This window comes from Acartia tonsa, chromosome 4 (assembly GCF_053477335.1).
Source record: "Acartia tonsa isolate MP-2025a chromosome 4, ASM5347733v1, whole genome shotgun sequence".
Classification (NCBI taxonomy): domain Eukaryota; kingdom Metazoa; phylum Arthropoda; class Copepoda; order Calanoida; family Acartiidae; genus Acartia; species Acartia tonsa.
The window spans coordinates 14,100,824-14,115,382 of record NC_137263.1 but is presented as its reverse complement, the minus strand read 5'-3'; the positions used below and the strand labels follow the sequence as shown (position 1 = coordinate 14,115,382).

Genomic DNA, 14,559 nt, shown 5'->3' with positions numbered 1-14,559 from the left:
ATTAGATAAGTAAAAATGTGCGTAGGATATGGGCATTATGGAAAAAATCTATTTTACATAATTGTACTACATATTATATATATGTGCTTATTTGTAAGGAGGCTTTCTGTCTATCTGTCTGTTTTTTTAGATATGCAAAAATTTCACTACCTTAAATAAATGAGAAACATTAATCTCGCTAACATTTTATAGACAAATTATGTTAAGAATCAAAGAAAAGATTTGCAAATATTAAAAAGAGAGTCAAAGTATCAAGGTAAAATAATAGAGGGGGCACGAGCTATATGTAACTCTACCCAAGGGTTGGCGAGCCTGTGATGACTTATAATTTGAATATCAGCCCATAGCGTCGAAAATATAAACACAGCTAAGTCGCTCCAAAAGAGTAGAAAGCAATTTGCTAGCAGACGAAAAAGGTCCCCACTACTTGGGTAAAAGTTGTCTGGGTTAAACATCTATACTTATACATTTATTGTCAAAGACAAAGTGCATGTTTAACCTGGCACAAATATTTATAAATATTGTTCTCAATTTCCAGTTCAGAATTATGACAGACTGACAGTTCAGTTTACCGATAAAAATATTTGTGTAGATGGTTAAACAAGGACGATTGCTTCATTAGCATAATCGATATAAGTGGATATATTGATATCAAAATATTGGTTGTCTGTTGGTTTTTACTTTGCCTGATATGCCAGATTTTTGGACAAAAAAAGGAGACGTTTCACTCCTTAGTCACCCCTGGTTGCTGGATATGAAGTTAAAGTTTGATAGATAAATGCCACTTTGTACAATGTAAAAAATTATCAGTTTTGTTAAATTTTTGCCCGTCTAATTATAGGGCTATATGCGATCTGTTGGTAGCTTAAGAAGCCAAAAGGACTCAAATAACCAATATGAATAAGACCTGTGCTAACCTGTTCTAGAAATCTGGTCTCCACCCTGACAAGCTCCCCTGTGTCCTCCAGTTCAACTTCAACCATCCCATCATCCGCAACTCTGTCAGTGGTTACCCTATCATCAGCTCTGTCCTTCTCCGGGTTGTTCTTGCAGATATTATTATTCTCCTCCTGTTCCTGAAATGTTTAGTTTTCTGTATTTTTTACGACAATCCTATTAAATAAAGTAGTAAGGTTTTTTTTTGTCTGAAGCTTAAAATTTCAAAAACTACTGAACTGATTGAATTCTCCTATTTAGGAAAGCTTCACATAGGTCCTAGGATAGTTTTATGCTATTTTATTTTTAGATTTAAGCCCATAGATGATTTAGGAATTTTTCTGCCTACTTCTTACACTAAATAGTACATAGATGATAGGGGGCGCTGCCGCTAGTACTGATATAAAGTAACAGGATGTATGAATGTATGTAATAAAAAATTATGACTTCTGAACATATTTGGGTCTCAAATTACTGTGATCCTTCATATAGGTCCATTTAAGCTTTATATTTAACCACTTTTTTGTGTACAATTATAACAAACAAAACTATCCCTTCTGTAGATTACAATTAGTGGTTTAAACGTTTGGACACTCAACCAATCATTTAAAACTATTTTTACCTGTGTCGTGGGTGACAAGTTGAGATGAAGCTTGGATCTGTCCTGGACATTTCCACTGGCAGACAGACGGCCACAGGTATTCAATTCAGCGATGGAATCAATAAAACTGTTGTCAGGTTCTTCCTAGAAAAATTACTAGGTTATTGTTATAGTTCAACCTATGCACAACAAAAATAGTAAGAGTAGGAGAAATTCCTAAGGCCAAAATAGGAGCAACTCATGACCATGCACAGATAAGGACTTCCAGACAAGGTTTGTAAAATCAAAGGGTTTGTTGTCTGCAATAAATAGGATGTTATTGTTAATGTCTAAGACTTCTAGAAAGGTTAGGCCCTACGTTGTAGATGTGTATTTGTATGTGTGTTGGTCTATTATATGCTTAGCCAAAGATATACATATATAATATACGTGGATATTACGACAAATTTTCCACTCACAATAAATCCACGTATATACTATATCCATTATTATACCTTAGTTGTTAGTCTGACTGCAAGAATGCCAGATTTACAGACCAGCCAGCGTCTCTCTCTGATATCCACTCTGTCTGGTGATCTGGATTCTGGTGGAACGGGACCTAAACAGGGAATTATGGATGAGTCAAAAAAAATATAGAGAGGGTCATTTTTACCGCGCATTTTCCATAGAAATGTGTGTTACCGTTTAGTCAAATGCGCTTATTAAGTCAAACTGTTCTTATTTATGACCAAATGTATATATATGAAACGGTCATAATAAAGAACAGTTTGACTTATAAAGCGCATTTGACTAAACGGTTACACACAAATTTACGCAAAATACGCGAAAAATATGACCCCTTTATCTTACTCTTTTGAAAATAAGGTGCACTCTAAATCAAATGAACTGTAAAAATTGTCTCGTATTCATTCGAATCCGGTGGATAGGAACCGGTTCTCAACCATACGAATAACTATGTCTAGCATCGTATTATATCCAGCTTTCTACGATTATAAAAATGTACAATCATAAGATTAAAACCAGATTTTTTAGCCGGTGCCTTCGGCATCTCGGGGCTAAAAAACTGGTTTTAATAATATAATTGTACAATACATTCTATATCCGCGGAAAGCTGTCTATAATACAATTTGAGAAATAACTATTATTTATTCATTCTATCCAATTTGAAAACCAAAAAAATAATCAAAACAGTATTGAAAATGAATATTATTATTATTATGAAATTTTCAAATCTCGAATACCTCGTCCTCAGCACGTCATTTGATATACAAAATGAACAAAAACACAAAAATAAGATTTTATCAATCAAAACGAAATTCTGATTATATTTTTTAAAATGCAACGAGAAAGCTTAAAGCTCTCTCAATGTAGTTTGTATATAGAAAACGTACTTTACAATGTTAAAATTCAAGTGCATGTGATGTAAAGCAATAGATTGAAAGCGTGAAGAAAATCACTTTTCACAAAAAAAAACATTATCATTGTACTGTACAAATGGACATAGAATATACGTGGATATTATGACATAGGGAAAATTTTAGTCAATTTAGGTTGCTAACATGGACATCATTTATTGGTCAGTTCGTTCCTCCAGTAAAAGGGGAGTGGCTGGGGTAAAGGAGTTGAATCGATTATATCCAGCTTCAAGTTTCACTTTATTAGAGTACATGATAATCTGGTGTAAGATCAAAGTAAAAAGAAATCCATTACTGTACAAAATACTTAAAATAACCATACTGACAAATCAAAATTTAAACAAAAATATTTTTACTAGATTAAAATATCGATTTTTACAAATACCAGAGGTTGCCCCCTTAGTATCTAGGGGATTTGAACTTTAATGGTAGGGTGGGATGGAAAAAAAAAATAAAACCATACCAAGACTTTAATTAAAAAATTAAATAGTGTAAAACCATCCTTGTGCCTGTGCAGAGCTTCCTTAAATGGAGAACTTGATCGGTTCAGTAGTTTTAGAAAACTTGTGTTGGTTGTGCGAATGGGGCGCTTGTCCAAAATCTGCGGTATGGAGATCGCTCTTCTATGAGTACTACTTAAATCCTACTTTTACGGCAATACACATAGACATTCTCAAAGTCGGCTTGTCAGTGAAGAATGCTTTTCCTTTTATTCCCACAAGTATAATACGAATTTGGTTGAACCCGTGGCTGTTCAACAAATACCCACGCATGGTATTATATTGCTTTAAATTAAGAATAAATGGCTGGTTATGATGTTCGATCTATATCATATAAGTATATCAAGTACATAAGAAGGAAGATGGTTTTATAAAGTGTATTTATATTACAAGTGAATCAGTTAAGTATGAAAGATACAGGATAGCTGATAATAAACATAAGTAGTGTAGGACAGGAGAGTGCCTTAAGTCCAAAGCATCTAGAGTTCAAGAGTCAATGAATAACTGACTGATTTTAAGAGGTGCAAGTTATAAAGACAACTATTTACCAGGATCTAGTCCTTGTCTGTTTAATAAGGTGTTTGTATGTTAAACTTGTGACGTAAATGTAGCTATGGCTGTAGGTATACTAAGTTTTACATAATGGTTACATGATTACTTTAACAATAGATATAATGTTTTATATAAGCATATAACAATATTCAATCACATATAGATTACCATGGATAGGCTAGTATTACCCATATATATTGTTATATTGGTAATAATAGGCCTGAAAATGCATAAAAATACATTAAAACTGCCTGAGGGCTGACCATATTATCTGTGTCTTATGCCCTGTAGTGCGCGAGATAATTGCTATAAACTGTCAATCAATATTTAGACTAAAGTCTTATATTGTGTTAATTTTATAGAGGGTATAAATAAAGTGAACTAGATGCGAAGCATTTCTATAAGAATCTTGTCTGTACATTCAAAGAATTTTGAAATTTGGATGTCGCATCTCCAATGTTACAGACAGAAAAAATCTTGCTACTGTATAGGATACTAGCGGCTTCGCCCAAAGAGGTAATGGGAATTTCACCTCCTATATAGAATCATTCTTAAAGCTACAGGGGTATTGTCAAAAAATTATCTCACAAAAATTTTAATCTCAAAATTATCTTTTGCGAATTACAAAATCCCCCCCCCCACCCCTTATATGTTTTCGTTTAAAAAAATAAAGATATTTTTTTCAGGGGGGGGGGGGGGGTCTAAATAGCTTAGAACCAACATTGCCAGTGGCTATATTTCCTGCATAATAGAGCTCAATCAGTTCAGCGGTTACCGAGAAATGAAGCTTCAGACGGACTTCGTATTACAGTTATAATTTTTTTGCAATATGGAAAAGTTTCATACTTGGAGATTTGGAGGTATGATGTGAAGAGTATCCACTTCCAGCCCTTGAGGGAGCTCCACTTCCAGCCCTGGATGGAGCTACACTGGTCACCTTGGAGGCATACCCACTGTCACCAGATACATATTTTCTAAAAAAAAATATCTTCAAATTTTTCTTTTAAAACTAAAATCAAAAATATGGGGGTGGTCGACTCCCCCCCCCCCCACATAAAAATTTCCTACCCCCCAAAAAAGGTAGATTTACAGGACTATGAACTACATTGCTACCCAAAGTTTTATAACAAGAATTTCAAAAACTTAGTATTTCAATCGAATTATGATTATGTCTTGACCATATAGCAGTTTAGGTCAAGTATGAATTCCAAAAAGCAAAAGAAGTTTTAGAGATCTTAAGTTGGAGACAGCTACCCAGAGAAAGACGACATTTTCTTTTGGAATAATGATTTTGAAGCAGAAATTAATTTGCGCTTGATAAACACAAAGCTTCCTCTAAAAGGGGGTTATGACAGATTAGTGTGTTTTAAATAAGCCGTGTCACATTTTTTCAGCAAATTATTTACATTTTCAGAAGGGGTAATATTGTTCAGTTTAATGTCCTATGTCTTATCCCCTAAGATCCCTGAGTTATACTAAAGATCAAAGAATATCAAAATTATATTTTTCTCAACTGAAAAGCAATACAAACGTTTGACATGCTAACAATTGGTTTCGATATTGACCACGAAGAGAGGGGACATTGAATAGTAAATTATATTTATTATGGCCATACACTGCACTGTAAAAAATTATTTCTTTATTTAGTATCAATTGATACGCTGGGGTTGTATTAGACCTGGACCCGTAAGTGTGCTGTATTAACAAAATGAATATATAACACCATGTAGTACTATATACCGTAATAACTATTACTATACTGAGATATTACGTTTTTAGTATTAATTCTTACCCTACAGAGTAACAAAAATTACAAACTAGAGTATTAAAAACTTCCTTCTAGCGTATTGAATTTTATTCCATAGAGAGTATTAGATAATACTATAAAATGCACATTCTTTATTAAGTAATACATATTACTCCATAGAACACTAAGTAATACTCAATACAGTATTGGAATCTTCCTTATATCGTAATGAGTTTTTTTGCTAGAACGTATGGGATGATGCTATACAGTAATGAAATGAATATATAGTATTATCTAATGCTAATTTTTTTTTAACAGTGTAGATTGTCGCCTTTTGGCGGCTGGTAAGCCTTCCAGATATTTATACAGAAATAGAGTACAATAGGACACAGAAGAATATCAGACGAATTGGTTGTCAGCCAAATCCTTCATAATACTAATTGAATATACAAGGTGTCCTTGTGTCTTTAGATGTATAAAAACACCAGAATAATTATTTATCTCATCGTACTATAGACAGCATTCCAGGGATATTAAAATGAAAATTTATAGGGTCAATTTTTATTTTGATAGTCTTGTAAAATTGTCTGTAATACGATGATATACATGATTTTAGAGCATGCCTGAGAACTGGTTCTAATCCAGCGGATAATTTCGATTTCGAAGCCATACTGGAATATGTCTTATTTATCTGTGGTTAATGGTTATATAAATGAATACCAACTGTTCATTATGGTTGCTTTCAAATCTATGGAAAACGCAATTTTTGTGGGACGCCCTCTGCACACAATATACATCATGGATATAAAGGGATAAGAAAATGGACGATAAATTGATGTACAATGTACATCCCAAATGATAACACACAAAATTACCACTAATGTAGATTACAATTAGTGGTTAAACGTTTGGACACTCAACTTAATGAATCAACTTATAATAATTCAATAAAGTCCCCAAAGCTCCTAAGCCAACAAATACGAAAACGTTATTATAAAACTTTTGGGACTATTATAATAAATAGCCCAATGCACCCCCCCGCTTCCCTGATATATATACACAATGAAAATATATATGCAGTGAAAGATACATTTTATGTTTGAATTGTGTGTTTACATTGAATTAATCTCACGGTAAGAAGGTTCTAAACAGAGTTTTTTTTTCAACTATGCATATGAAGTTATACATAGCCCTATTAAATACATAGAGTACAAAGTTTTGTTTTTGTTTGTAGCTTAAGATTTCGATAACTACAGGACCTATTGTCTTCTCCATTTTATTAGGTTATTTAGTTCTTATATCTAAGTTTTGTCTTAGGCTATTTTCCTCCTTGGAATACAGAGCTCCTAGATGCTAGGAGGGCATCCGCTAGTTATTTATTTTGTTGTAAACATTAGAAGAACTAGAGTTGGGCTCGATATAATTATCTCGCTATTGGCTAGGTTTATTCAATGTTTTATTTACTTTCTTTTGGTTATCTGAATTCTGACTATTAACCCTATTCTTCCATTATCTTCTCCCTGACGATTTTTTTCTTTAAACTATTTTAGGATCTTAATATTTTTTATTTCAAATTATCGTCCTGAAAGGGTTAAAATTTTTAGTTAACTGTTAAATTTTAGTTCAATATCTGACCACATTATGCATGTATTGCTAGTATCAAATTATTTTAAAACTAAGTTTTCTTTTATTTACTATATTATTAATTTAAATTTTCTGTTTTATGGATAGAAATTTAATACAATATAATTCAAATAGCAACATGAAATAAAAAAAATGAATTTATTCTTCATACAGTAAAATAATGGGTCTTATCGTTCTGGTCAACGAGAGTTTATTACGGATTATTGGAGCACTAAGAGTTTTAAACATATACCGTTTGGAAAACTTGAGCTCATATATAGACATTTATTTCCTATATAGATCTGCCATGGATCTTGATGCAATAAAGCAGTCTGTTTTGTAAATGTTCAAAATTGGAAGATTTCATTAAGCAAAAGTTCCCGCAAATATAAGTATTAAATGAGTAAAAAAAAACAAAAAGGGCCATACACCAAACTGGGGGGGGGGGGGTAAAGGGGGTTTACCCTCATAAAACGTTAAAACACCTTCACTTACCCATCAAAATAAAATAAAAAATATATTGGATTACTCCTTCCAAACCTTTGAAACCCCTTCTTTTACCCCCTTAGAAATAAAAAAGCTTGGACGTCCCTGAGAAGTACATATGATTTCAACAGTATTCTATCAAAGTTAAAAGAAAATTAACCTGAAAGTTTTTTCTTTCTGTGTTTTGCTTCTTTCTGCTAGATACTTCTCTCTTCTTTCCAAAAATACTTTTATCAAATTCTCACTTTCAGCCTTAAAACAAAGCAAGTTTAAACTTGAAAAAAGAACTTTTGTTTCTTTTAGCATTTCTACTCGGCTATTGTATAGATTAATAGTTATTTATTGCATCGTTTTATAGGTTTCCACAGATATTAAAATTTAAAAAATGTAACCAGTTTTGTCTGTAATACGATACTATACATAATTTTTCAGTATGTCCAAAAACCGGTTCTTATCCATCTATTAATCGGTTTCGAAGCCATAGAGAAAAGATATTGTCAAATGGCTTACAGAAATAATAAACAGAAAAAGATACCTTGTCTGACTTCTGTTTTGCCTCCTGAGTACTGGACTGTTCCCCACCTCGGTCTAAAACAATTAATAATAAAACAAGGGCGATAACATCCATAGAAGCTCTAAAATCAGAAGGAAGAACAAACAAACAATAACTTTTGAATATTGTCAGAACTTGGTAAATCAAAACAAAATTCTACGTAACTTTTCTACAAAATTTCGTAAACACAGGATACAGTAAAGAACATACTTTAATTTTTAGGTTTTATTATAGAGATGCATCGCTAATAATATTGTACCTTGTTTCATTAGAAATCATTATTATTGTAGTATGTCAAATAATAAAAAAATTTATTCTCGTTTTTCTTCAAAGTTCTGGAGAGGTAGGTGACTTTGGACTGTAAATTATACTGGTACCCAAAGTTTTATAGACATGATTTCTCCTTTGTTGGCTTAAAATTTTTTAACTATTTTATAAAACCTTAATTAATTAGTTCAAACAAAAAGTGTCAAACTTTTCAACCAATAATTTTAATCTACAGAAGAGTTAACTTTGTATATCATCATTGAGGTTTTACATCAATTTACCGTCCTTTGTCTTATCCCTGAATCCCCTTCAAATTGTGTGAATCTTCTAATACCTTTATTCCAGAACATATTGATATTAATATAACATTTTCTGCAATAATTTGATGAAATTCGATATTTGTACATTTTATATACATACTGCACTGGCGGCTACGCCCTAAGAGGTTAGGGGTAAGTAAACCCTCAACTTTCAATTCTAGCGTTAAAAAAGAAAAAAAAACATTTTTTAGGGGAAATTTCTCTTATGAACCATCTCTAGACCTCTGAGAAGCTTCACTGTATAGGAGAACCAAATCGGTCCTATTCGGTTACTTTTATATAAGAATTTAGTTAATGGTATAACAATAATTCCTTTGAAATCACAATGTGAACTGAACAAATTTAAGGAAACTTCTGAACTGTTTTCAAAAGTGATTATTATGAAATTTGACAAGACGCCCCAAAATTATTTACGTAACGTATAACAAGTATAAAAACTATGGCTAGGCAGCCGCAGCCACAATCAGCTGTAAAGTATTCATAAGCCTAAAAATCTGCCGTGCGGTTTGCACAGCTACCCTCTAATCCTAAGCCACGCAGGCGAATAAAAAAACGAGATGCCTCAGTCACCCGAAGCCTCATCCATCCGCAGTCGCTTGACCAAGCGGCTTTTTAGCAGCTGTACCCCCGATAAAAAATACTCAATAAAACCGAACGGATTCAAGAAAGAATTAGCCACAATCAACTGCAGTCAGCCATAATCAGCCTAAACCGCATTCTTACAAAGTCACAATCAGCCTCAGATACCGTCAGCCGCAGCCAAACTCTTAAATTCAGCCACTGCACTGCGATGCTTAGACGCAGCCGCGCGGCTACCGACCCCTGATAAGTTGCAAAGCTTTTAAGATCTCAAAAAAAAATCTTTAAAATTTATATAAAAACGTCAAAATTTTTATTTTAGACTCTTGAGCTATAAAGTCATCTATACTTATTGAATTTTTCATGATTTAATTTTTGTAAATTATTCAATATTTCCTGAAAAAAACTTTGGTTGATTTGTTACTTGTTTTACATTGTTTATGATGAGCGTACTTTTATAAAAATAAAAATATAAACAAAATCTTTTTCTTCCGTCAGTAATTTTAATGCATTTTACAAAGTTTCTATAAATGGGGTTATATTTTAATAAAAAGTTTGATAAAACTTCATTAAAAAAATCAATTTTAAAACAAATTTTGGTCATTGAATATTTGAAACATTTCTCTACATGTTTTTTTTATAATTTAAAAAACTTATCCGAAAATAATTTAATAGAACCCTACAAGAACAATCTTATCTAAAAATAGCAATAGATTAACTCTAGCTTGTTAAATTTAAGGAATTTAAAAATTTTGTATGGTTAAAGATTTCCTACAAAGGACAGTTTTTTTTAACTGAAAAAAGTTCAAACGCTTCGCTGTTATTAGACCCAATCAACTTTGTTTTTCTTCTCTCCAAAAAAATATTAATATTGATATGAATCCATTGAGAAAAGAATCAATATTCTAGTCTAGACATAAATATACCTCAGATCTTCTTGTGTTAAAAAGCTGTTAGAAAATTATAAAAGGTGCAAAAAATATTAGGTAAAAAATCCAGGTAAAATATACTTAGTGGAAAAACTGTAATGTGAGCAGCTTTTTAAAGAATAAGAGATATGAATACTAGGGATACTAAACGCATTCTGTGATAACATTAGGTTAAGTAACATCCAAAAAACATCAAACCCTTTGCTTAAAGTACTAATTGTATGTGGCAATGAGTTTAATCTATTTGAAGACCAAGATGATATTGCCCTTACGCTCATCAATAGTGTCATGTTCAGACATAGTAGAAGTAGGTAACATTTTACATTAACACCTCTAGGATGACGCACTGTGGTCCGGACTGAGACTCGAAACTAACAACTCCACGACAGCAAGCAGGTTACGCTATCATTTACACTAATGACACGGGATATAACCTTTGATATTTTACGTGCTTTAAGAAACTTAAGAAAGTTAAGAAACTTCCAAGCAAATTAAAATAAATTGATTAGTACATGTAGATTTCTTTTAAATAAAGAGATTAAATAAAATAGATTTCATAAGGTGAGTATTTAGATTCTTCGAATTCTTTGAAGTGCTCAATTTTCCACAGTTTAGTAGCTGTGTATAATGTCTAACAATATCACAAATTTCCATAACTACGGAAACTTTGCAAGGTTTATAATTTTTTTACAGCTATAGAAAGTTATGTTTCAATATTTTGAGTTGTTTATTAAACTTTACTTTTTAATATGAAAGGATGAATCAATTAAGGCTAGAAACGCAGCCATTATGTGTACTCTCTATCTCTATACTCTCTATAAATCTGGAATGAAAAGACAAAATATTTTACATTGTAAATTATGAAAAAAATAGTAATTGCTGTGGAAGCTAATCCATACAGTACAAGTTTTGAGCGCGATAATTAGCAAAAACTGAGAATCTACTTTCTCATTATTAATAATGTTCAAATTGTGCAACAATTTTCAGCAAAATTAGTTTGTATATTTTTTTTACACATTTCTGCAACGGCCTGCAATGAAGTCTTTACTTAAGGAAATAAACAATTGACTGTAAGTTTGACAGAAAACCCAAAGTTTAATAACTACGTTCTCTCATTTTTGATGTACTTCATTTTTCATTCATTGTCTTATCCCTTAAGATCCCTAATTTATACTTTGTAAAAGTATAAAGTTGTATATTTTTTCTCGTATCTACACAATACCCTTACCCAATAAATTGACTGTATATTACCAATTTACTTTATTTTATTAGGGTTACTACTCAGTCAATAGAGAATTTTATTTGGAATGTATACGTACATATAAAATAATGGATATAGGATATACGTAGATATATTGACAGGGGAAAATTTGTCGTCAATTTAACTTGCTAAAAAGGACCTCATTTATTGGTCAGTTCTTTCATACAGTAGAAGGGGAGGGGATGAGGTAAAGGGAGTGAATTGGTGGTAACGTTATTTTAGCCAGCTGCGAGCATCACTTCATTAGAGTTTATGAACTGATGCAAAATCCAAGTTATAATATATCTATTTATACACTATAAAAATTGTTAATGACTAGAAAAATGGAAAAGTAAAAGTAAAAGAAGAAAATCATTTTTTATCCTGCTGCGTGTTTCACTTTTTTGAAAACATGAAAATCTGTGTAAAATCCAAGTATTAATATATCAATATGTGCCTTATAAAGGAGATTGAGTAATAACGAACGCTTATGAACAATAAATGCAAAGTTTCATATTTTTTATAATTTCTTAAAATATTCAACTGTCCCAAAAAGATAATATTTTAAGATTTCTTTTATCTTTGGTCAATAAGAATCTACACTGACTACATTGCACTGAAGGTCCTAAATTTACTTTTACTCTTTCTTATTATCTGATTTTATAATATACTTTTATGTTTCTATGTTTCGTTTGCTATGGGCTTTGCCATCCTTTTTTCATTGCTCCTATATTTTGTTAACGTTAATTGTGCAAAACGATATATTAATTCTTGGATGTTTTAATATTTTCATCGGGCCAAAATAAAGATACACCAAATTTACACCCTCACCTTTTCTCCTACTGGATGAAAAAACTGACCAATAAATTAGGTCTATATTAGCAAGCTGAATTAACGACAAATTTTTCCCTGTCATTTTATCCACGTATTTCCTATATCCATTATTGTTCAGGACTATTTGTTACAATGACTTATGGATCATGCAATTAAACTTATTTACAACTCTTCTTTCTGTCATCTAACATTAATTAAAGAAATAGTTTTTTTTTTCTATAACGCAAATCGTGTTCTTTATGGCTTACCCTTCCTGATTACGTCATCGTATATCTGTTGTTTAATGACTGAACATTAGAATTATCAAATGTTAGTTACCACCTAAAGTCAGCTACAAATTTATTTATCATAAAAATGTTGTACCCTTAAGTGAAAGGAATTATCAAATATCTTTGGACTCTTATTATGTTTTGATTTGTAGTTTATGTTAGGGTTGGGCCGGATATCCGGTAATATAATCTTTTATATTATTCAACAAAACTCCCTACTTTTTATATTTTAAATGGCTGTAATTTTCGTATTTTTGAAGCTAGATGAAATTTTTGCCAAGAAAATATTTATTTATATAAAAATTTTATATTACAAATATCAAAATATGATTTTTGGCAGCGGCAGTATCCGGCCCAACCTTAGTTTATGTCAATACAATCGATATATTATTACTAGAATGTTGCACCAAATTTCCATGTCCTGGCTAAAAAAATGATACACCCCATCCACCCCCGCCCTTTACCTCATCCTCTCCTCGCCTACTGGATGAACGAACTGGCCAATAAATGAGTAGTGGATTAATCTGACGTCATTCCAGATACTCTGGCCAAAAGTTTTTTAATCTATCTCCTTTTTTTATAGGGATGCTTTATAAATACATTGGTGGTGATGGGGTGTGGGAGCTATATGTTATTATCCTCCTCCCTTTCCTAGAGGACGCACGGACTCACCCTATTTATAGAAAAGTTTCGAAGTAATATAAAATTGAATTTTCACCCTAATTTTCCTTTATTTTGCGATGACAACCAAGTAAATGTTCAGGAGAATGCATATTTTAGAAATAGTAATAGTTATTTATTGCATCGTATTATAAACAACTTTCTGCGGATATTAAAATTAAAAATTATAGGATGTAAAATGGGCGAACGAAGGATCGGGTTAACAAAACTGGAATAAGTTTTATGATATTTGTACATTTTAGTATTCGTGGAAAATTGTCTGTAACACAATGCTAAACATTATTTTTATTGTGGCTTAGGACCGGTTCTAATCCAGCGGATATCAATCGGTTTCGAAGCCATGCTTGAAAAATTTTTATTGGTAGGATGTTTACAAATTGTAGGAAAGTATAATTGTCTCCATGGTACCGCGGGGGGATAAACTATTCTATGATCAAAACATTGATTTCTACAAAATGTCAACCATCAAAACTAACCTAAATATTTTTCTCCGATGCTGTGAAATATTCCCTCCAAAAGTTCCAGCTCCATTCTTTCTGTTATTACTCCATTTTATTGCAAATAAAAACTACACTATGAATACACACATACACACATAAACAGTGCCCCGAGGAGATGAATAGTTTCAGAGGACAGTCAATCCATTACTGTTAGGAAAATTCGAGGCTGCTTTCGGTCGCTGGGGAGGTTGCGTGACTTTGTGTTTTGTCTCTGTGCGAAAAAATGAAAATAAACTATTTAGTCAGACATACACATATATCTTTTCCTAATAACATTTATATATAAAAGAACATATTATTTTTGAAATCTATTTTTTTACTTTCATTTTAATCTTTCACCTTTTTATGACACTGCACCACAATAACCGCAAAAGTACGGCGCGCTGTTCTAAATAATCGATATAGGATATATGTGGATACATTGACAGGTTAAAATTTGAAGTTAATTTAATTTACTAATATGGATCTCATTTATTGGTCAGTTCCAGTCGGATGAGAGGGGATTGGATAGAGGATATGGATAGGGG

At 31.9% G+C, this 14,559-nt stretch overlaps 1 protein-coding gene across 3 annotated transcripts in view; it reads right to left on the bottom strand.

Annotated features, from left to right (window-relative positions):
- The window catches only part of LOC145316180 (unconventional myosin-XVIIIa-like), a 51,863-nt gene extending 37,677 nt beyond the window's left edge, over positions 1-14,186 (bottom strand). For 2 of the 3 annotated variants that reach the window (XM_080156528.1, XM_080156530.1), the window contains exons 1-7: positions 14,009-14,186; positions 8,396-8,448; positions 8,021-8,112; positions 4,851-4,978; positions 2,032-2,135; positions 1,559-1,681; positions 918-1,076 (exon numbers count right to left, since the gene is read on the bottom strand). In XM_080156528.1, coding sequence (XP_080012654.1) covers positions 918-1,076; positions 1,559-1,681; positions 2,032-2,135; positions 4,851-4,978; positions 8,021-8,112; positions 8,396-8,448; positions 14,009-14,063 — 714 coding nt within the window. In that variant the 5' untranslated portion in view covers positions 14,064-14,186. Of the gene's footprint in view, positions 1-917; positions 1,077-1,558; positions 1,682-2,031; positions 2,136-4,850; positions 4,979-8,020; positions 8,113-8,395; positions 8,449-9,014; positions 9,049-14,008 lie in introns of those variants that run through there. The other variant, XM_080156529.1, reaches the window with a different exon arrangement.
- Positions 14,187-14,559: the final 373 nt, after the last annotated feature.